This window comes from Electrona antarctica, assembly GCF_951216825.1.
Source record: "Electrona antarctica genome assembly, chromosome: 18".
NCBI classification, from domain to species: domain Eukaryota; kingdom Metazoa; phylum Chordata; class Actinopteri; order Myctophiformes; family Myctophidae; genus Electrona; species Electrona antarctica.
Genome location: NC_136799.1, coordinates 6221551 through 6246281, shown reverse-complemented (window position 1 = coordinate 6246281; position 24731 = coordinate 6221551). Strand labels below are relative to the sequence as shown.

At 45.5% G+C, this 24731-nt stretch overlaps 1 protein-coding gene across 1 annotated transcript in view; it reads right to left on the bottom strand.

The window, feature by feature from the left end:
• Positions 1-691: 691 nt before the first annotated feature.
• The window catches only part of kiaa0586 (KIAA0586 ortholog), a 123706-nt gene continuing 99666 nt past the window's right edge, over positions 692-24731 (bottom strand). The window contains exon 33 of the mRNA XM_079528467.1: positions 692-1203. Coding sequence (XP_079384593.1) covers positions 1109-1203 — 95 coding nt within the window. The 3' untranslated portion in view covers positions 692-1108. The remainder of the gene's footprint in view (positions 1204-24731) is intronic.

Here is a 24731-nt window from a genome sequence, read left to right as displayed (position 1 = left end):
GTATCTTTCTTCCAGTGTATTAATCTGCTTCCAGAAACATTATTGTTTCTTTCAAGTTTCAACTTTAAAATTGGACTCACATTGTTCAAAGAAACAAAAACCTTTATCAAACTGATTTAAATGCGCACACACTGTGTCAGTGTGTGTGTGCATCTGTCAGAGAACAGCTGCATGCAGATGGTTTGAGCTGTGTGTGCGTGTGCGTGTGTGTGTGTGCGTGTGTGTGTGTGCAAGCACATCCTCTCAGCTGCACTCCGATCTCTTTCTTTTCTCTCTGACTATTTGTAACAAAGAAATACTGTCTTCCAGAAAGATGCTCGACATGCGCGCGCGCACGCGCACACACGCACACACGCGCACACACACACACACACACACACACACACACACACACACACACACACACACACACACACACACACACACACACACACACTTCCATGTGTAGTGAATGTGTCCTAACAGCTGGATCAGTCACAACTCGTAACTAATTAAGTGTGTGTGTGTGTGTGTGTGTCTCTGTGTGTGTGTCCATGATGACTTCATAGAAATGACAAGACAGGCAGACATCCCAAACACTCACAGCTGTGAGAGACAGACAGTAAGGTGTGTGTGTGTATGAAGGGGGGGAGGGGGAACGACACCTACGACAACAGGCTCATATGAATCACAAACAATACAACTATAAATTCATAAGTTTTATTTAAAATATCCCAATGACAATATCTATCTATCTATCCATCCATCCATAATCAATAAATGGTGTGTGTGTGCATGTATGTGTGTGTGTGTATCTCTCAGTCTCTCCTCTCCTCTCCCACAGTGTGTGTGTGCGTGCGTGCATGTATGTGTGTGTGTGTATCTCTCAGTCTCTCCTCTCCTCTCCCACAGTGTGTGTGTGCGTGCGTGCATGTATGTGTGTGTGTGTATCTCTCAGTCTCTCCTGTCCTCTCCCACAGTGTGTGTGCATGTATGTGTGTGTGTGTGTATCTCTCAGTCTCTCCTCTCCTCTCCCACAGTGTGTGTGTGTGTGTGTGTATCTCTCAGTCTCTCCTCTCCCACAGTGTGTGTGTGTGTGTGTGTGTGCATGTATGTGTGTGTGTGTCTCTCAGTCTCTCCTCTCCTCTCCCACAGAGGGCTGCCTCATGGGAACCACACCTCTCTGTCTGCTGGACTCTTCCTCCTCCTCCTCCTCCTGCCCAGCTGCAAAACAACCACACAAATATACCTTTATTAATACATTAATAACAATCTACAGGACGCTGTGGCAGGGCAGGAAAGTTCCTTCAGCGACAAACTGTTACACCCGAGTTGCAAACAGGAGCGCTGTAGATGTGTTGTGTTCTGTACAACTCCTCATCTGGCTGGCCTGATCAGGCCCATTAGGATGGGGGATGGGTTGTGTTCTGTACAACTCCTCATCTGGCTGGCCTGATCAGGCCCATTAGGATGGGGGATGCAAGCCATCGGACTCTTTAGTAGTGTTTGGTCTGTCATTTTTGTCTCCACCAGGCCGAAGGCATGGGGAAGAGAGTATGTTTTGCACTCCGTCCGTGTGTGTGTGTGTGTGTGTCCGTCCGTGTGTGTCCGTCCGTCCGTATGTGTACAGCTAATCTCCGGCACCGTTAACCCGGTCGATGCCAAATTTTGCACACACACACACACACACTCCCTGGATGCCAACGATGAACCTCTGCCCCAGATTTTCCAGAACGGCCTGTTATAGCGCCACCAGGAGGCCGACTTTTGAAAAACACATTTTTTGATATTACTCCTCCAGAAAAGATTCTGTCCAAAAATCCTGCAAATCGTTACACAGTATCTCTATAGTCATGTGTTCAAGCCGGATCTGTCCGATATTTCATATTCCATCCTAATTGGCTAACATTGGCTTTCAAAGTTTGCAGGACACCTTAATTTCCTCTCCTGGATGAATGAGGTACCCACCCATCTATATGCATGTATAACATAAGACAGTGGTTCCCAAAGTGGGGTCCGGGGACCCCCAGGGGGTCCTTGAGGGAGTTCCAGGTGGCCCCCAGCTAAATGATAGTTAGGAACCAAATGGAGCCTTATGGGTCTGTAACTCAGGTTTTTATCAGCATAGTGCATGGTGTAGTGGTGATTTATCAGCATGGTGTAATGGTGATTTATCAGCATAGTGCATGGTGTAATGGTGATTTATCAGCATGGTGTAATGGTGATTTATCAGCATAGTGCATGGTGTAATGGTGATTTATCAGCATAGTGCATGGTGTAGTGGTGATTTATCAGCATGGTGTAATGGTGATTTATCAGCATAGTGCATGGTGTAATGGTGATTTATCAGCATAGTGCATGGTGTAATGGTGATTTATCAGCATGGTGTAATGGTGATTTATCAGCATAGTGCATGGTGTAATGGTGATTTATCAGCATAGTGCATGGTGTAATGGTGATTTATCAGCATAGTGCATGGTGTAGTGGTGATTTATCAGCATAGTGCATGGTGTAGTGGTGATTTATCAGCATAGTGCATGGTGTAATGGTGATTTATCAGCATAGTGCATGGTGTAGTGGTGATTTATCAGCATGGTGTAATGGTGATTTATCAGCATAGTGCATGGTGTAGTGGTGATTTATCAGCATGGTGTAATGGTGATTTATCAGCATAGTGCATGGTGTAGTGGTGATTTATCAGCATGGTGTAATGGTGATTTATCAGCATAGTGCATGGTGTAGTGGTGATTTATCAGCATAGTGCATGGTGTAGTGGTGATTTATCAGCATAGTGCATGGTGTAATGGTGATTTATCAGCATAGTGCATGGTGTAGTGGTGATTTATCAGCATGGTGTAATGGTGATTTATCAGCATAGTGCATGGTGTAATGGTGATTTATCAGCATGGTGTAATGGTGATTTATCAGCATAGTGCATGGTGTAATGGTGATTTATCAGCATAGTGCATGGTGTAATGGTGATTTATCAGCATAGTGCATGGTGTAATGGTGATTTATCAGCATAGTGCATGGTGTAATGGTGATTTATCAGCATAGTGCATGGTGTAATGGTGATTTATCAGCATGGTGTAATGGTGATTTATCAGCATAGTGCATGGTGTAATGGTGATTTATCAGCATGGTGTAATGGTGATTTATCAGCATAGTGCATGGTGTAGTGGTGATTTATCAGCATGGTGTAATGGTGATTTATCAGCATAGTGCATGGTGTAATGGTGATTTATCAGCATGGTGTAATGGTGATTTATCAGCATAGTGCATGGTGTAGTGGTGATTTATCAGCATAGTGCATGGTGTAATGGTGATTTATCAGCATAGTGCATGGTGTAGTGGTGATTTATCAGCATGGTGTAATGGTGATTTATCAGCATAGTGCATGGTGTAGTGGTGATTTATCAGCATGGTGTAATGGTGATTTATCAGCATAGTGCATGGTGTAATGGTGATTTATCAGCATAGTGCATGGTGTAGTGGTGATTTATCAGCATGGTGTAATGGTGATTTATCAGCATAGTGCATGGTGTAATGGTGATTTATCAGCATAGTGCATGGTGTAATGGTGATTTATCAGCATGGTGTAATGGTGATTTATCAGCATAGTGCATGGTGTAATGGTGATTTATCAGCATAGTGCATGGTGTAATGGTGATTTATCAGCATGGTGTAATGGTGATTTATCAGCATAGTGCATGGTGTAATGGTGATTTATCAGCATAGTGCATGGTGTAGTGGTGATTTATCAGCATAGTGCATGGTGTAATGGTGATTTATCAGCATAGTGCATGGTGTAGTGGTGATTTATCAGCATGGTGTAATGGTGATTTATCAGCATAGTGCATGGTGTAATGGTGATTTATCAGCATAGTGCATGGTGTAATGGTGATTTATCAGCATGGTGTAATGGTGATTTATCAGCATAGTGCATGGTGTAATGGTGATTTATCAGCATAGTGCATGGTGTAATGGTGATTTATCAGCATAGTGCATGGTGTAATGGTGATTTATCAGCATAGTGCATGGTGTAATGGTGATTTATCAGCATAGTGCATGGTGTAATGGTGATTTATCAGCATAGTGCATGGTGTAATGGTGATTTATCAGCATAGTGCATGGTGTAATGGTGATTTATCAGCATGGTGTAATGGTGATTTATCAGCATAGTGCATGGTGTAATGGTGATTTATCAGCATGGTGTAATGGTGATTTATCAGCATAGTGCATGGTGTAATGGTGATTTATCAGCATAGTGCATGGTGTAGTGGTGATTTATCAGCATGGTGTAATGGTGATTTATCAGCATAGTGCATGGTGTAATGGTGATTTATCAGCATGGTGTAATGGTGATTTATCAGCATAGTGCATGGTGTAATGGTGATTTATCAGCATAGTGCATGGTGTAATGGTGATTTATCAGCATAGTGCATGGTGTAATGGTGATTTATCAGCATAGTGCATGGTGTAATGGTGATTTATCAGCAGTGGTGTAATGGTGGACCTTTGGGGGACACTATTTTAATGACGTCACATGCACGCGCACAGACGCACACAGACACGCTCCAACCAGCATTATGAAATATCTATTTTTAGTTTGATTAATTGTAGTTAGGTTTTACGTTTGCATAAGCAGTTTTAGTTATGAATGTACTCTTTTTGTGTTTAGTTTTTGCCGTAATTAATCCAAGGAATGCCGTGATTTATAGAAGCTTATAAAGAAAAGGCTGGGTAAATAGAGCGTCGCAGTCACGCGCCCGACGAGTGGCCGAGGAAATATACAGGAAAAATACAAATAAACTCCTTTTTCAGCAGTATTTTGTCGTTGTCGCTACTAGCTAGCTGTCTATGTTCAGTTGTAAATATTTCCCATGAACACACAGACAACAAAGAGGAGAAAGGAACTCCTGTGGACTGAAATACAATTACAATACCAGTGATTTACAAACACATTTTAAGGACGGTTCAATTTGTACACTGTCAGTTACAGAGCAGACAGACAGCCAGAGAGACAGACAGACAGACATCCAGAGAGACAGACAGACAGACAGACAGACAGCCAGAGAGACAGACAGACAGACATCCAGAGAGACAGCCAGAGAGACAGACAGACATCCAGAGAGACAGCCAGAGAGACAGACAGACAGACATCGAGAGAGACATCCAGAGAGACAGCCAGACAGACAGAGAGAGACAGACAATTATTGGACTCTGTCAGGGCTCATGATAGAGAAACGGAGAGATTTTGGATAGAACTTGGGTGGCGTGTGCGTGCACACTGTGCATGTGCATGTGCGTGTGTGTGTGTGTGTGTGCAGCATTCATCTAGTCTCAGATACACCTGCAGGTCTCTCTCTCCATCTTCATGTTTTGAGCCAAACCCGCCCACGTAGAAAGACTGTGTGTGTGATGTGTGTGTGTGTGAGTGTGTGTGTGAGATGTGTGTGTGTGTGTGTGTGTGTGTGTGTGTGTGTGTGTGTGTGTGTGTGATGTGTGTGTGTGTGTGTGTGTGCGCTCGTGTTTGTATAGCCTGAGGGTCAGGTCAATAGCGCCGTGGTTTCCATGGAAACATGTGCTTCTTGCAACTGAATCTGTTTTTATTGTACTCTATTACTACTAGTACCAAGAAATACTACTACGCAGTACCACTTACTACTGTTACGACGACTACAGTAGTACTACTAATAGTTAGTACTACTACTCTGATATGTGACAATACACACACACACACACACACACACACACACACACACACACACACACACACACACACACACACACACACACACACACACACACACACACACACACACACACACACACACACACAGTCTCACCCCCCCGCCCCCCCACACACAAGCCCTTGTCTATTTCTGTCCTGTTAAACTGGACTATCTATATCCCCTGAGAGTCAAGGATCCGAAGAAAATCTAAAACACCTTTAAGAAGAGAGGAGAGATGGAGGAGGAGGAGGAGAAGGAGAGATGAAGGAGGAGAAGGAGACGATGAGAGGCCAGAGGAGAGGTGTGAATTTAAAGGATCTTTTTCATGTCGAGTTCAGAATAAAATATCGGAGATATACAGACTAGACGCGAACGCAGACACAGGTGGTGACCTGATTTGAGGAGGTTTGTGCAAGTTTCACACTCGGCAGAGTTTAGTTTAGACTTCAACATAAAACACTGTGTGTCTGTGTCTGTGTCTGTGTGTGTGAGAGTCACAGTGTGTGTGTGCGTGGATGTTTTAGTTCCTAGCTCCTAGGTAACATCCATGCCCACACACTCTCTCCTCAGGGAGGATGGCTGCTCCTCTCCCCACATCAGAGCCTGGTATCTGGGCTACAGGGTCAGCCGAGGCCCCTGGACCCCCATGGGGCCCCTGGGCCCCGGAGCCATGTGCTCCATCACCACACTACAACAGTGCTGCTTCTCAACACTTTTCATATCAAGGGCCATTATTTATTCGGCATTTGAGCCACAGACAACCATTTGATGACATTTAGCCTCTCAGTCAGAATCAAGACTTAAATATTTTGTGGTCGACTGGTCGTTGGATAAGATTTTGTTCACTATTCTATGCTGTATTAATCATTTAGTTTTAGTCCTATTTAGAATCTCCGGAAATGGTTTAGTCTAAATGTCAAAATCTTAGTCTTTTCGTCTTAGTCAACAAAATGAACACTGGGGTTTAACAGACTAATCCACTCTGTTTAACACGGACAGTGTGTGTGTGTGTGCACACGCATGTTGTTTTAGTGTCGGTGTGTGTGTGTGTGTACGTGCGAGTTTTAGTGTTGGTGTGTGTGTTACTGTGTGTACGTGCGTGTTTTAGTGTTGGAGTGTGCGTTACATCCTGTCATCTTCTAAAAACTCTTCCTGGCTGGACCCCCCCCCCCCCACACACACACACACACACACGCACACACACCATTGTAAGGAGTGCTTGTTTTGCACGCACCTAACATGGATGGGTGGTCAATACACTCAATAGAATTCATACAGACAATATGCTGTTAGCTAGAGCGTATACCAACTGCTGTAAAGCATGTGTAGCAGGCAGGGAAGCAGCATTTCACTATTATGCACCACAAACCTGGAATAAATCTGTTTTTGAGTCTAATTGAAAAACACACTTATTTAACATTGCCTATCCGAATGATGTTTAATAACAGCTAGGTCTTGCCTGGGCTATTAATCAAAGGTGGGAGTATTTGTTCCAATTTATATGCTCCTTTATCTCACAGTATTTCATTGTGTCTATTGTAATCTTTGGTCGTTTTTGAAGTGCACTGTTGCACTCTGTATTATTTGTTTTTATTCTGTAAAGCACTTTGAATTGCCTTGTGTATGATGAAAGGTGCTATATAAATAAAATTGCCTTGCCTTGCCTTGCAGCACTCTGCCGGCCCAGAGACACACAGAGACCCACAGCATTATTAGACTGCTTTCATTCACATCATCTTTGGCTGTTAATATACAGCCAGTCCATGTGTCGGCAGTATTAAATGTGGTGGAATGCAAAATCACACACTATATTCAAACCAGAGGATTCTGGTGGCTGAGAGTTGGACTTCCACACAATTCAAATAAGACCGCTGATAGAGAATAACTGGGATACTAAGACCGCTGTTAGAGAATAACTGGGATACTAAGACCGCTGTTAGAGAATAACTGGGATACTAAGACCGCTGTTAGAGAATAACTGGGATACTAAGACCGCTGTTAGAGAATAACTGGGATACTAAGACCGCTGATGGAGAATAACTGGGATACTAAGACCGCTGTTAGAGAATAACTGGGATACTAAGACCGCTGTTAGAGAATAACTGGGATACTAAGACCGCTGATGGAGAATAACTGGGATACTAAGACCGCTGTTAGAGAATAACTGGGATACTAAGACCGCTGATGGAGAATAACTGGGATACTAAGACCGCTGTTAGAGAATAACTGGGATACTAAGACCGCTGATGGAGAATAACTGGGATACTAAGACCGCTGATGGAGAATAACTGGGATACTAAGACCGCTGATAGAGAATAACTGGGATACTAAGACCGCTGTTAGAGAATAACTGGGATACTAAGACCACTGATAGAGAATAACTGGGATACTAAGACCGCTGTTAGAGAATAACTGGGATACTAAGACCGCTGTTAGAGAATAACTGGGATACTAAGACCGCTGATAGAGAATAACTGGGATACTAAGACCGCTGATAGAGAATAACTGGGATACTAAGACCGCTGATAGAGAATAACTGGGATACTAAGACCGCTGATGGAGAATAACTGGGATACTAAGACCGCTGATAGAGAATAACTGGGATACTAAGACCGCTGATGGAGAATAACTGGGATACTAAGACCGCTGATAGAGAATAACTGGGATACTAAGACCGCTGATAGAGAATAACTGGGATACTAAGACCGCTGATAGAGAATAACTGGGATACTAAGACCGCTGATAGAGAATAACTGGGATACTAAGACCGCTGATGGAGAATAACTGGGATACTAAGACCGCTGATAGAGAATAACTGGGATACTAAGACCGCTGATAGAGAATAACTGGGATACTAAGACCGCTGATAGAGAATAACTGGGATACTAAGACCGCTGATAGAGAATAACTGGGATACTAAGACCGCTGTTAGAGAATAACTGGGATACTAAGACCACTGATAGAGAATAACTGGGATACTAAGACCGCTGTTAGAGAATAACTGGGATACTAAGACCGCTGTTAGAGAATAACTGGGATACTAAGACCGCTGATAGAGAATAACTGGGATACTAAGACCGCTGATAGAGAATAACTGGGATACTAAGACCGCTGATGGAGAATAACTGGGATACTAAGACCGCTGATAGAGAATAACTGGGATACTAAGACCGCTGATGGAGAATAACTGGGATACTAAGACCGCTGATAGAGAATAACTGGGATACTAAGACCGCTGATAGAGAATAACTGGGATACTAAGACCGCTGATAGAGAATAACTGGGATACTAAGACCGCTGATAGAGAATAACTGGGATACTAAGACCGCTGATGGAGAATAACTGGGATACTAAGACCGCTGATAGAGAATAACTGGGATACTAAGACCGCTGATAGAGAATAACTGGGATACTAAGACCGCTGTTAGAGAATAACTGGGATACTAAGACCGCTGATAGAGAATAACTGGGATACTAAGACCGCTGTTAGAGAATAACTGGGATACTAAGACCGCTGATGGAGAATAACTGGGATACTAAGACCGCTGATAGAGAATAACTGGGATACTAAGACCGCTGATGGAGAATAACTGGGATACTAAGACCGCTGATGGAGAATAACTGGGATACTAAGACCGCTGATAGAGAATAACTGGGATACTAAGACCGCTGATAGAGAATAACTGGGATACTAAGACCGCTGTTAGAGAATAACTGGGATACTAAGACCGCTGTTAGAGAATAACTGGGATACTAAGACCGCTGATGGAGAATAACTGGGATACTAAGACCGCTGATAGAGAATAACTGGGATACTAAGACCGCTGATGGAGAAAAACTGGGATACTAAGACCGCTGATAGAGAATAACTGGGATACTAAGACCGCTGATGGAGAATAACTGGGATACTAAGACCGCTGATAGAGAATAACTGGGATACTAAGACCACTGATAGAGAATAACTGGGATACTAAGACCGCTGTTAGAGAATAACTGGGATACTAAGACCGCTGATGGAGAATAACTGGGATACTAAGACCGCTGATAGAGAATAACTGGGATACTAAGACCGCTGATGGAGAATAACTGGGATACTAAGACCGCTGTTAGAGAATAACTGGGATACTAAGACCGCTGTTAGAGAATAACTGGGATACTAAGACCGCTGATGGAGAATAACTGGGATACTAAGACCGCTGATAGAGAATAACTGGGATACTAAGACCGCTGATGGAGAAAAACTGGGATACTAAGACCGCTGATAGAGAATAACTGGGATACTAAGACCGCTGATGGAGAATAACTGGGATACTAAGACCGCTGATAGAGAATAACTGGGATACTAAGACCACTGATAGAGAATAACTGGGATACTAAGACCGCTGTTAGAGAATAACTGGGATACTAAGACCGCTGATAGAGAATAACTGGGATACTAAGACCGCTGATAGAGAATAACTGGGATACTAAGACCGCTGATAGAGAATAACTGGGATACTAAGACCGCTGATGGAGAATAACTGGGATACTAAGACCGCTGATAGAGAATAACTGGGATACTAAGACCGCTGATGGAGAATAACTGGGATACTAAGACCGCTGATAGAGAATAACTGGGATACTAAGACCGCTGATGGAGAATAACTGGGATACTAAGACCGCTGATAGAGAATAACTGGGATACTAAGACCGCTGATGGAGAATAACTGGGATACTAAGACCGCTGATAGAGAATAACTGGGATACTAAGACCGCTGATGGAGAATAACTGGGATACTAAGACCGCTGATAGAGAATAACTGGGATACTAAGACCGCTGATAGAGAATAACTGGGATACTAAGACCGCTGTTAGAGAATAACTGGGATACTAAGACCGCTGATAGAGAATAACTGGGATACTAAGACCGCTGTTAGAGAATAACTGGGATACTAAGACCGCTGATGGAGAATAACTGGGATACTAAGACCGCTGATAGAGAATAACTGGGATACTAAGACCGCTGATAGAGAATAACTGGGATACTAAGACCGCTGTTAGAGAATAACTGGGATACTAAGACCGCTGTTAGAGAATAACTGGGATACTAAGACCGCTGATGGAGAATAACTGGGATACTAAGACCGCTGATGGAGAATAACTGGGATACTAAGACCGCTGATAGAGAATAACTGGGATACTAAGACCGCTGATAGAGAATAACTGGGATACTAAGACCGCTGTTAGAGAATAACTGGGATACTAAGACCGCTGTTAGAGAATACCTGGGATACTAAGACCGCTGATGGAGAATAACTGGGATACTAAGACCGCTGATAGAGAATAACTGGGATACTAAGACCGCTGATGGAGAATAACTGGGATACTAAGACCGCTGATAGAGAATAACTGGGATACTAAGACCGCTGATGGAGAATAACTGGGATACTAAGACCGCTGATAGAGAATAACTGGGATACTAAGACCACTGATAGAGAATAACTGGGATACTAAGACCGCTGTTAGAGAATAACTGGGATACTAAGACCGCTGATAGAGAATAACTGGGATACTAAGACCGCTGTTAGAGAATAACTGGGATACTAAGACCGCTGATGGAGAATAACTGGGATACTAAGACCGCTGATAGAGAATAACTGGGATACTAAGACCGCTGATAGAGAATAACTGGGATACTAAGACTGCTGTTAGAGAATAACTGGGATACTAAGACCGCTGTTAGAGAATAACTGGGATACTAAGACCGCTGATGGAGAATAACTGGGATACTAAGACCGCTGATAGAGAATAACTGGGATACTAAGACCGCTGATAGAGAATAACTGGGATACTAAGACCGCTGTTAGAGAATAACTGGGATACTAAGACCGCTGTTAGAGAATAACTGGGATACTAAGACCGCTGATGGAGTATAACTGGGATACTAAGACCGCTGATAGAGAATAACTGGGATACTAAGACCGCTGATGGAGAATAACTGGGATACTAAGACCGCTGATAGAGAATAACTGGGATACTAAGACCGCTGTTACAGAATAACTGGGATACTAAGACCGCTGATGGAGAATAACTGGGATACTAAGACCGCTGATAGAGAATAACTGGGATACTAAGACCGCTGATGGAGAATAACTGGGATACTAAGACCGCTGATAGAGAATAACTGGGATACTAAGACCGCTGATGGAGAATAACTGGGATACTAAGACCGCTGATAGAGAATAACTGGGATACTAAGACCGCTGATAGAGAATAACTGGGATACTAAGACCGCTGATAGAGAATAACTGGGATACTAAGACCGCTGATGGAGAATAACTGGGATACTAAGACCGCTGATAGAGAATAACTGGGATACTAAGACCGCTGATAGAGAATAACTGGGATACTAAGACCGCTGATAGAGAATAACTGGGATACTAAGACCGCTGATAGAGAATAACTGGGATACTAAGACCGCTGATAGAGAATAACTGGGATACTAAGACCGCTGTTAGAGAATAACTGGGATACTAAGACCGCTGATAGAGAATAACTGGGATACTAAGACCGCTGATAGAGAATAACTGGGATACTAAGACCGCTGTTAGAGAATAACTGGGATACTAAGGCCACTGATAGAGAATAACTGGGATACTAAGACCGCTGTTAGAGAATAACTGGGATACTAAGACCGCTGTTAGAGAATAACTGGGATACTAAGACCGCTGATAGAGAATAACTGGGATACTAAGACCGCTGATAGAGAATAACTGGGATACTAAGACCGCTGTTAGAGAATAACTGGGATACTAAGACCACTGATAGAGAATAACTGGGATACTAAGACCGCTGTTAGAGAATAACTGGGATACTAAGACCGCTGTTAGAGAATAACTGGGATACTAAGACCGCTGATAGAGAATAACTGGGATACTAAGACCACTGATAGAGAATAACTGGGATACTCAACTCAACCCGTGGACGTGCAGAGGGTGTTAGAGAGGCAGGGGCTGAAATCCCGTAAGAGGGCACTTTTGTACAAAACAAATAGCGAAAATAGCAGATCTACAAGCTCACAACGCGTCGCAGTTGAGAGCTTGTAGATCGGCTATTTTCGGGGCGCAAACCCAGCACTCCTTATCTACTGGAGATGCGGTGTATATACGACATGAATTTCAAATTAGTTCAACGCAAAATGCTGCGTTCAAGTTCAGGAGACTTCGGAGGAAAAAAAAGCTATTCTCCTGAATGCTGCCTTAATTCCGGTATATATGGCATGGAAAGGAGTGACATTTGCCGTGTAGTATGAATGAATGAATGAGTGAGTGAGTGAGTGAGTGAGTGAGTGAGTGAGTGAGTGGGTGGGTGGGTGGGTGGATGGATGGATGGATGGATGGATGAATGAATGAATGAATGGATGAATGAATGCATGGATGGATGGATGGATGGATGGATGCATGAATGAATGAATGAATGAATGAATGAATGAACGAACGAACGATTTTATTTACGTGTCCGACTGCCTTTTGCAGCCCATCCCTTTACGGGATTATTCAAGACACAATGTAATGTTTTGTTTTTTGTGGCTTTCACCTTTTTATTTTATATATTTTTTATGGAGGGACAGACAGTATAGGCTGTCAGGAAATGGGGAGAGAGATGGGGGGGGGTGACATGCAGTAAAGGCCGTCTGGATCGGGAGTCGAACCCGCGGCACACTGCCAGACTGGATAGCCAGCCAAGGTGCCTGGACCGCTGAGCCACGGCCCAGGATGGACCGCTGAGCCACGGCCCAGGATGGACCGCTGAGCCACGGCCCAGGATGGACCGCTGAGCCACGGCCCAGGATGGACCGCTGAGCCACGGCCCAGGATGGACCGCTGAGCCACGGCCCAGGATGGACCGCTGAGCCACGACCCAGGATGGACCGCTGAGCCACGGCCCAGGCTGGACCGCTGAGCCACGGCCCAGGATGGACCACTGAGCCACGGCCCAGGATGGACCACTGAGCCACGGCCCAGGATGGACCGCTGAGCCACGGCCCAGGATGGACCGCTGAGCCACGGCCCAGGATGGACCACTGAGCCACGGCCCAGGATGGACCACTGAGCCACGACCCAGGATGGACCACTGAGCCACGACCCAGGATGGACCGCTGAGCCACGGCCCAGGATGGACCACTGAGCCACGACCCAGGATGGACCGCTGAGCCACGGCCCAGGATGGACCACTGAGCCACGGCCCAGGATGGACCACTGAGCCACGACCCAGGCTCAAGACACAATTTACAGTACAACATATTTCCTGTGCTAACACGCCGATACCAAAATATTAGTAAATGCTGCATTCGTGGTCTGGAGAGGGCAGTTGTTTTACAGACGGGTAAAAGGGCAGGGGCTGAAGCCCCCTTTGATGTCTGTGTGTGCACGTCCCTGGAGACACCACTCTCAAGGCCACACATGCTCTTTATTCAGTGCACTGAAGTCTCTTCGTTACGCCACATAGCCATTAGCTAGGTCAGTGTTACGCCACATAACCATTAGCTAGGTCAGTGTTACGCCACATAGCCATTAGCTAGGTCAGTGTTACGCCACATAGCCATTAGCTAGGTCAGTGTTACGCCACATAGCCATTAGCTAGGTCAGTGTTACGCCACATAGCCATTAGCTAGGTCAGTGTTACGCCACATAGCCATTAGCTAGGTCAGTGTTACGCCACATAGCCATTAGCTAGGTCAGTGTTACGCCACATAGCCATTAGCTAGGACAGTGTTACGCCACATAGCCATTAGCTAGGTCAGTGTTACGCCACATAGCCATTAGCTAGGTCAGTGTTACGCCACATAGCCATTAGCTAGGTCAGTGTTACGCCACATAGCCATTAGCTAGGACAGTGTTACGCCACATAGCCATTAGCTAGGTCAGTGTTACGCCACATAGCCATTAGCTAGGTCAGTGTTACGCCACATAGCCATTAGCTAGGTCAGTGTTACGCCACATAGCCATTAGCTAGGTCAGTGTTACGCCACATAGCCATTAGCTAGGTCAGTGTTACGCCACATAGCCATTAGCTAGGTCAGTGTTACGCCACATAGCCATTAGCTAGGTCAGTGTTACGCCACATAGCCATTAGCTAGGTCAGTGTTACGCCACATAGCCATTAGCTAGGTCAGTGTTACGCCACATAGCCATTAGCTAGGTCAGTGTTACGCCACATAGCCATTAGCTAGGTCAGTGTTACGCCACATAGCCATTAGCTAGGTCAGTGTTACGCCACATAGCCATTAGCTAGGTCAGTGTTACGCCACATAGCCATTAGCTAGGTCAGTGTTACGCCACATAGCCATTAGCTAGGTCAGTGTTACGCCACATAGCCATTAGCTAGGACAGTGTTACGCCACATAGCCATTAGCTAGGTCAGTGTTACGCCACATAGCCATTAGCTAGGTCAGTGTTACGCCACATAGCCATTAGCTAGGTCAGTGTTACGCCACATAGCCATTAGCTAGGTCAGTGTTACGCCACATAGCCATTAGCTAGGTCAGTGTTACGCCACATAGCCATTAGCTAGGTCAGTGTTACGCCACATAGCCATTAGCTAGGTCAGTGTTACGCCACATAGCCATTAGCTAGGTCAGTGTTACGCCACATAGCCATTAGCTAGGACAGTGTTACGCCACATAGCCATTAGCTAGGTCAGTGTTACGCCACATAGCCATTAGCTAGGTCAGTGTTACGCCACATAGCCATTAGCTAGGTCAGTGTTACGCCACATAGCCATTAGCTAGGTCAGTGTTACGCCACATAGCCATTAGCTAGGACAGTGTTACGCCACATAGCCATTAGCTAGGTCAGTGTTACGCCACATAGCCATTAGCTAGGTCAGTGTTACGCCACATAGCCATTAGCTAGGTCAGTGTTACGCCACATAGCCATTAGCTAGGTCAGTGTTACGCCACATAGCCATTAGCTAGGTCAGTGTTACGCCACATAGCCATTAGCTAGGTCAGTGTTACGCCACATAGCCATTAGCTAGGTCAGTGTTACGCCACATAGCCATTAGCTAGGTCAGTGTTACGCCACATAGCCATTAGCTAGGTCAGTGTTACGCCACATAGCCATTAGCTAGGTCAGTGTTACGCCACATAGCCATTAGCTAGGTCAGTGTTACGCCACATAGCCATTAGCTAGGTCAGTGTTACGCCACATAGCCATTAGCTAGGTCAGTGTTACGCCACATAGCCATTAGCTAGGTCAGTGTTACGCCACATAGCCATTAGCTAGGTCAGTGTTACGCCACATAGCCATTAGCTAGGTCAGTGTTACGCCACATAGCCATTAGCTAGGTCAGTGTTACGCCACATAGCCATTAGCTAGGTCAGTGTTACGCCACATAGCCATTAGCTAGGTCAGTGTTACGCCACATAGCCATTAGCTAGGTCAGTGTTACGCCACATAGCCATTAGCTAGGTCAGTGTTACGCCACATAGCCATTAGCTAGGTCAGTGTTACGCCACATAGCCATTAGCTAGGTCAGTGTTACGCCACATAGCCATTAGCTAGGTCAGTGGTTTTCAACCCTTCTCACATCAAATGCCCGTTATTTATTGGGCATTTGAGCCAAAGACCACCATTCGATGAGAGTTAGCCTCGCAAAGATCCAAAACAGAATATGTTGTTGTCTTTGGATGGGATTTTTGTCCACAATTCCATGCTGTATCAATGTGGTACCATTAGGAGAGACAGCAGGCTGTATCAATGTGGTACCATTAGGAGAGACAGCAGGCTGTATCAATGTGGTACCATTAGGAGAGACAGCAGGCTGTATCAATGTGGTACCATTAGGAGAGACAACAGGCTGTATCAATGTGGTACCATTAGGAGAGACAGCAGGCTGTATCAATGTGGTACCATTAGGAGAGACAGCAGGCTGTATCAATGTGGTACCATTAGGAGAGACAGCAGGCTGTATCAATGTGGTACCATTAGGAGAGACAACATGCTGTATCAATGTGGTACCATTAGGAGAGACAACATGCTGTATCAATGTGGTACCATTAGGAGAGACAACATGCTGTATCAATGTGGTACCATTAGGAGAGACAACAGGCTGTATCAATGTGGTACCATTAGGAGAGACAACAGGCTGTATCAATGTGGTACCATTAGGAGAGACAACAGGCTGTATCAATGTGGTACCATTAGGAGACAACAGGCTGTATCAATGTGGTACCATTAGGAGACAACATGCTGTATCAATGTGGTACCATTAGGAGAGACAACATGCTGTATCAATGTGGTACCATTAGGAGAGACAACAGGCTGTATCAATGTGGTACCATTAGGAGACAACATGCTGTATCAATGTGGTACCATTAGGAGAGACAACATGCTGTATCAATGTGGTACCATTAGGAGAGACAACATGCTGTATCAATGTGGTACCATTAGGAGAGACAACATGCTGTATCAATGTGGTACCATTAGGAGAGACAACATGCTGTATCAATGTGGTACCATTAGGAGAGACAACATGCTGTATCAATGTGGTACCATTAGGAGAGACAACATGCTGTATCAATGTGGTACCATTAGGAGAGACAGCATGCTGTATCAATGTGGTACCATTAGGAGAGACAGCATGCTGTATCAATGTGGTACCATTAGGAGAGACAACAGGCTGTATCAATGTGGTACCATTAGGAGAGACAACAGGCTGTATCAATGTGGTACCATTAGGAGAGACAGCAGGCTGTATCAATGTGGTACCATTAGGAGAGACAACAGGCAAACGTTGATCAAAAATAACAATTCTTCTATATATTCTCGAATTGTGTAGACTTCTTGTGAATTAAGTAATGCAGGAGATGTTTAACAATAATTTAAAATCTCCCGATCTCAGGCAAACACCAACTTAAATACAGGAGTAACGCACACTCCCTCTGGCATGACCAAACGCCTCCTCATTCTAATCAGCAGGCGAATAACCTCGGCTGACTGAGCCACGCACAGCTGTGGTGTTGTCATATTGACGTGGACGCTCATGGATACCAGAAGCTAACATTTCTCTGTGTGACTCTTCATACAGATAACAACATTTAAGCTTACATTCCCAACTGTGGATTTGTGTACTTCTTACTTCTCTGTGCTGCCTTTGTTCAGAGTTTAGCACACATCGACACATCTTCGTGCTCTCTGTCCAGTACGGTTCTATAGTTATTTATTAAATACTAAATACACTACGGCTGGATTCTCTTGTGTCAGCATGGTTCATTATGTTACACTTAGGGATGTGCTGTGGATTTTGTAACTATACTAGTGGGGGCGATGTCGTGTGCACGTGCACGTGCTCGCGAGCAATCACTGATTTAAATATTTAAACTTGCCCTAGCCCCTTAGATAGCAAATTATGTAGACTTAGATAGCATTTTATACAGACTTATAGCATGTTACGTAGACAGCACTAGAATTGCATTTTATGTAGTGATAGCACTTTATAGTATATATGTATAGTATAGTATATATGTATAGTTTCATTATATAGATATTCTTAGCTTATGCATGTTTCATGATAACTACTTTTTATGTATGTGATGTATTGCCATGCTTTTGTTCTTGCTTAATGTAAGTCGCTCTGGATTAAGAACGTTTGCTAAATGCCTAAATTGTAATTGTAAATTGTAAATAACCTCTTAAATGTATACCTATTTATTAAACCCACAATATAGGCTACTGTATCATAAAAATGCATTCTAAATGCATTTACCTTGCAAACGTCTCCTCTGTGATTGAATTAGTCCATGAATCCACCAGCCACTGTTATCCAACTCTTTAGACGGCTTCAGACAGAACACCTACGGTAGGTAGGCTACTAATTAGCAGGTCGACACAATGGATGGACCGTCACCGATCACCATTGATATGCATCCAAGGTCGCTCAATAGTCATTCCTATTGTGTCGAGCTGTGACACTCAGCCTCAATCGGCAGGTTTTGTTAGCGAGGTGCGAAAACTGTCAACGGCTGCATGGGTGCAGAGGTCAGAGGTCATCGCCATGTTGGCTTGTGGTGGACATTTTTGTTACAGACATACAAAATGTGTGGACAATAATATTACCAGAAACACATACAGGTAAATAGACAGCCCTGAAAAACAGGTCTGTAACTCTGAGTGTTCAACACTCAGAGTTACAGCCCTGAATAACAGGTCTGTAACTCTGAGTGTTCAACACTCAGAGTTACAGACCTGAATAACAGGTCTGTAACTCTGAGTGTTCAACACTCAGAGTTACAGCCCTGAATAACAGGTTTGTAACTCTGAGTGTTCAACACTCAGAGTTACAGACCCTGAATAACAGGTCTGTAACTCTGAGTGTTCAACACTCAGAGTTACAGACCCTGAATAACAGGTCTGTAACTCTGAGTGTTCAACACTCAGAGTTACAGCCCTGAATAACAGGTCTGTAACTCTGAGTGTTCAACACTCAGAGTTACAGACCCTGAATAACAGGTCTGTAACTCTGAGTGTTCAACACTCAGAGTTACAGCCCTGAATAACAGGTCTGTAACCCTGAGTGTTCAACACTCAGAGTTACAGACCCTGAATAACAGGTCTGTAACTCTGAGTGTTCAACACTCAGAGTTACAGACCCTGAATAACAGGTCTGTAACTCTGAGTGTTCAACACTCAGAGTTACAGGGGTTTTTGCAAATAAAACATTTGAGAACCACTAGTACTAGTTGGACTCCTAATGTGCCCTAGTGTCATAATAAACAACTGCCATACATATTCTGAAGAAAACCTGGAGATTGACATACAGTAATTGGGTCTTATGATCAACATAAGAAGATTATAATAGTGTGTAAAACAGAAAATCAAAAAATGTGCCACGGACATGACCAAGTAGGAGCATGTTGGTGACCCCTGGCTGAGGGGGCTTGCGTGTATCTTCAAACCACCAGGGCAGCGCCCGGACAGCCCTACCATCAGCTCACCCTAGGGCAGCACCCCGGACAGCCCTACCATCAGCTCACCACCAGGGCAGCGCCCGGACAGCCCTACCATCAGCTCACCCCAGGGCAGTGCCCCGGACAGCCCTACCATCAGCTCACCCCAGGGCAGTGCCCCGGACAGCCCTACCATCAGCTCACCCCAGGGCAGCGCCCCGGACAGCCCTACCATCAGCTCACCCCAGGGCAGTGCCCCGGACAGCCCTACCATCAGCTCACCCCAGGGCAGTGCCCCGGACAGCCCTACCATCAGCTCACCCCAGGGCAGCGCCCCGGTCAGCCCTACCATCAGCTCACCCCAGGGCAGCGCCCCGGACAGCCCTACCATCAGCTCACCCCAGGGCAGCCCAACCATCAGCTCACCCTAGGGCAGCGCCCCGGACAGCCCTACCATCAGCTCACCCTAGGGCAGCACCCGGTCAGCCCTACCATCAGCTCACCCCAGGGCAGCGCCCCGGACAGCCCTACCCTACCATCAGCTCACACCAGGGCAGCGCCCCGGACAGCCCTACCATCAGCTCACCCCAGGGCAGCACCCCGGACAGCCCTACCATCAGCTCACCCCAGGGCAGTGCCCCGGACAGCCCAACCATCAGCTCACCCCAGGGCAGCGCCCTGGTCAGCCCTACCATCAGCTCACCCCAGGGCAGCCCAACCATCAGCTCACCCTAGGGCAGCGCCCCGGACAGCCCTACCATCAGCTCACCCTAGGGCAGCACCCGGTCAGCCCTACCATCAGCTCACCCCAGGGCAGCGCCCCGGACAGCCCTACCCTACCATCAGCTCACACCAGGGCAGCGCCCCGGACAGCCCTACCATCAGCTCACCCCAGGGCAGCACCCCGGACAGCCCTACCATCAGCTCACCCCAGGGCAGCACCCGGACAGCCCTACCATCAGCTCACCCCAGGGCAGCGCCCCGGTCAGCCCTACCATCAGCTCACCCCAGGGCAGCGCCCCGGACAGCCCTACCATCAGCTTGCATACATTCCGTGACATGCACACAGTTTTTAATGCAAGTGACTAGTTATGGGGAAAGAAATGGGAAAATTCTCATTTGTGTGTGTTTTTATATCAAAAGTCCATCAAAATAAAAATGTAATCACTTCCTTAACCCATTCTGGGCGGGAACCCCTTTTGGTGTTTTAAACATTATGTTATAATTTAGCTATTGAAAAATAGCAGATCTACAAGCTCATAGCGCCAGGTCTGCTATTTTTGAAAAATCGTACAAATGCGGCACAAATCTTTGAATAGGTATATATTCTTTCAGAGCGAACGTTTTTTTTTATTTCGGTGTCAGGACCTAAATGGGTTAAAACGAAAACGTGCTGCGTGATGACGTGTAGAGATACACATCAATAAAAGCGAATAAATATGAAGCTCACCCGTTTGAGTCCTGTTCCTGCGCATCCGTCCGAACACAGCTGCTACTGATTACAGAAATCCTCCGTTTTTAATTCAAGATGACATCCAGACAGTGTGTTACTCATTTTGAACTTAATCATCACCCTAAAATATGTATAACCCCCTGGCTTAGCTGCAGGTCTCTCTGTCACTTGTAAACAAACCACTGTGCATGTGCGTGCATGTGGTCGTGCATGCGACGGACCTACGTGACGTCCCCATAGCCTGGAGGGATGCGACACTCTGATTGGTTCAGAAACTAAGATCCTGTCGTCTGAGGCATGAAACTTCAAAATAAAACGCCCAAAAAGCCATTTCACTACACCTTTAATGGCATTTCTATCTCTGAGACCCAAATGTATATTGTAAAATCACTGTTAATTGAACTCTGAGAGTGGGTCCATTTGTACACTCTCAGAGTTACAGACCCATGATTGTCCATTTGGTTCCAAACTATCCTTTAGCTGGGGACCCCCTGGAACTCCCTCAAGGACCCCTGTCCATGTTGAGGTCAGTTCAGGTTGCTAAGTGTTAGCGTGAGTCCATGTTGAGGTCAGTTCAGGTTGCTAAGTGTTAGCATGAGTCCATGTTGAGGTCAGTTCAGGTTGCTAAGTGTTAGCGTGAGTCCATGTTGAGGTCAGTTCAGGTTTCTAAGTGTTAGCATGAGTCCATGTTGAGGTCAGTTCAGGTTGCTAAGTGTTAGCATGAGTCCATGTTGAGGTCAGTTCAGGTTGCTAAGTGTTAGCATGAGTCCATGTTGAGGTCAGTTCAGGTTGCTAAGTGTTAGCGTGAGTCCATGTTGAGGTCAGTTCAGGTTTCTAAGTGTTAGCATGAGTCCATGTTGAGGTCAGTTCAGGTTGCTAAGTGTTAGCATGAGTCCATGTTGAGGTCAGTTCAGGTGGCTAAGTGTTAGCATGAGTCCATGTTGAGGTCAGTTCAGGCTGATAAGTGTTAGCGTGAGTCCATGTTGAGGTCAGTTCAGGTGGCTAAGTGTTAGCATGAGTCCATGTTGAGGTCAGTTCAGGTTTCTAAGTGTTAGCATGAGTCCATGTTGAGGTCAGTTCAGGTTGCTAAGTGTTAGCGTGAGTCCATGTTGAGGTCAGTTCAGGTGGCTAAGTGTTAGCATGAGTCCATGTTGAGGTCAGTTCAGGTTGCTAAGTGTTAGCATGAGTCCATGTTGAGGTCAGTTCAGGTTGCTAAGTGTTAGCATGAGTCCATGTTGAGGTCAGTTCAGGTGGCTAAGTGTTAGCATGAGTCCATGTTGAGGTCAGTTCAGGCTGATAAGTGTTAGCGTGAGTCCATGTTGAGGTCAGTTCAGGTGGCTAAGTGTTAGCATGAGTCCATGTTGAGGTCAGTTCAGGTTTCTAAGTGTTAGCATGAGTCCATGTTGAGGTCAGTTCAGGTTGCTAAGTGTTAGCGTGAGTCCATGTTGAGGTCAGTTCAGGTGGCTAAGTGTTAGCATGAGTCCATGTTGAGGTCAGTTCAGGTTGCTAAGTGTTAGCATGAGTCCATGTTGAGGTCAGTTCAGGTTGCTAAGTGTTAGCGTGAGTCCATGTTGAGGTCAGTTCAGGTTGCTAAGTGTTAGCATGAGTCCATGTTGAGGTCAGTTCAGGTTGCTAAGTGTTAGCGTGAGTCCATGTTGAGGTCAGTTTAGGTGGCTAAGTGTTAGCATGAGTCCATGTTGAGGTCAGTTCAGGTTGCTAAGTGTTAGCATGAGTCCATGTTGAGGTCAGTTCAGGTTGCTAAGTGTTAGCGTGAGTCCATGTTGAGGTCAGTTCAGGTGGCTAAGTGTTAGCATGAGTCCATGTTGAGGTCAGTTCAGGTTGCTAAGTGTTAGCATGAGTCCATGTTGAGGTCAGTTCAGGTTGCTAAGTGTTAGCATGAGTCCATGTTGAGGTCAGTTCAGGTTGCTAAGTGTTAGCATGAGTCCATGTTGAGGTCAGTTCAGGTTGCTAAGTGTTAGCATGAGTCCATGTTGAGGTCAGTTCAGGTTGCTAAGTGTTAGCATGAGTCCATGTTGAGGTCAGTTCAGGTTGCTAAGTGTTAGCATGAGTCCATGTTGAGGTCAGTTCAGGTTGCTAAGTGTTAGCATGAGTCCATGTTGAGGTCAGTTCAGGTTGCTAAGTGTTAGCATGAGTCCATGTTGAGGTCAGTTCAGGTTGCTAAGTGTTAGCATGAGTCCATGTTGAGGTCAGTTCAGGTTGCTAAGTGTTAGCGTGAGTCCATGTTGAGGTCAGTTCAGGTTTCTAAGTGTTAGCATGAGTCCATGTTGAGGTCAGTTCAGGTTGCTAAGTGTTAGCATGAGTCCATGTTGAGGTCAGTTCAGGTTGCTAAGTGTTAGCATGAGTCCATGTTGAGGTCAGTTCAGGCTGATAAGTGTTAGCGTGAGTCCATGTTGAGGTCAGTTCAGGTGGCTAAGTGTTAGCATGAGTCCATGTTGAGGTCAGTTCAGGTTTCTAAGTGTTAGCATGAGTCCATGTTGAGGTCAGTTCAGGTTGCTAAGTGTTAGCGTGAGTCCATGTTGAGGTCAGTTCAGGTGGCTAAGTGTTAGCATGAGTCCATGTTGAGGTCAGTTCAGGTTGCTAAGTGTTAGCGTGAGTCCATGTTGAGGTCAGTTCAGGTTGCTAAGTGTTAGCGTGAGTCCATGTTGAGGTCAGTTCAGGTGGCTAAGTGTTAGCATGAGTCCATGTTGAGGTCAGTTCAGGTGGCTAAGTGTTAGCATGAGTCCATGTTGAGGTCAGTTCAGGTTGCTAAGTGTTAGCATGAGTCCATGTTGAGGTCAGTTCAGGTGGCTAAGTGTTAGCATGAGTCCATGTTGAGGTCAGTTCAGGCTGATAAGTGTTAGCGTGAGTCCATGTTGAGGTCAGTTCAGGTGGCTAAGTGTTAGCATGAGTCCATGTTGAGGTCAGTTCAGGTTTCTAAGTGTTAGCATGAGTCCATGTTGAGGTCAGTTCAGGTTGCTAAGTGTTAGCGTGAGTCCATGTTGAGGTCAGTTCAGGTGGCTAAGTGTTAGCATGAGTCCATGTTGAGGTCAGTTCAGGTTGCTAAGTGTTAGCATGAGTCCATGTTGAGGTCAGTTCAGGTTGCTAAGTGTTAGCGTGAGTCCATGTTGAGGTCAGTTCAGGTTGCTAAGTGTTAGCATGAGTCCATGTTGAGGTCAGTTCAGGTGGCTAAGTGTTAGCATGAGTCCATGTTGAGGTCAGTTCAGGCTGATAAGTGTTAGCGTGAGTCCATGTTGAGGTCAGTTCAGGTGGCTAAGTGTTAGCATGAGTCCATGTTGAGGTCAGTTCAGGTTTCTAAGTGTTAGCATGAGTCCATGTTGAGGTCAGTTCAGGTTGCTAAGTGTTAGCGTGAGTCCATGTTGAGGTCAGTTCAGGTGGCTAAGTGTTAGCATGAGTCCATGTTGAGGTCAGTTCAGGTTGCTAAGTGTTAGCGTGAGTCCATGTTGAGGTCAGTTCAGGTTGCTAAGTGTTAGCGTGAGTCCATGTTGAGGTCAGTTCAGGTGGCTAAGTGTTAGCATGAGTCCATGTTGAGGTCAGTTCAGGTTGCTAAGTGTTAGCATGAGTCCATGTTGAGGTCAGTTCAGGCTGATAAGTGTTAGCATGAGTCCATGTTGAGGTC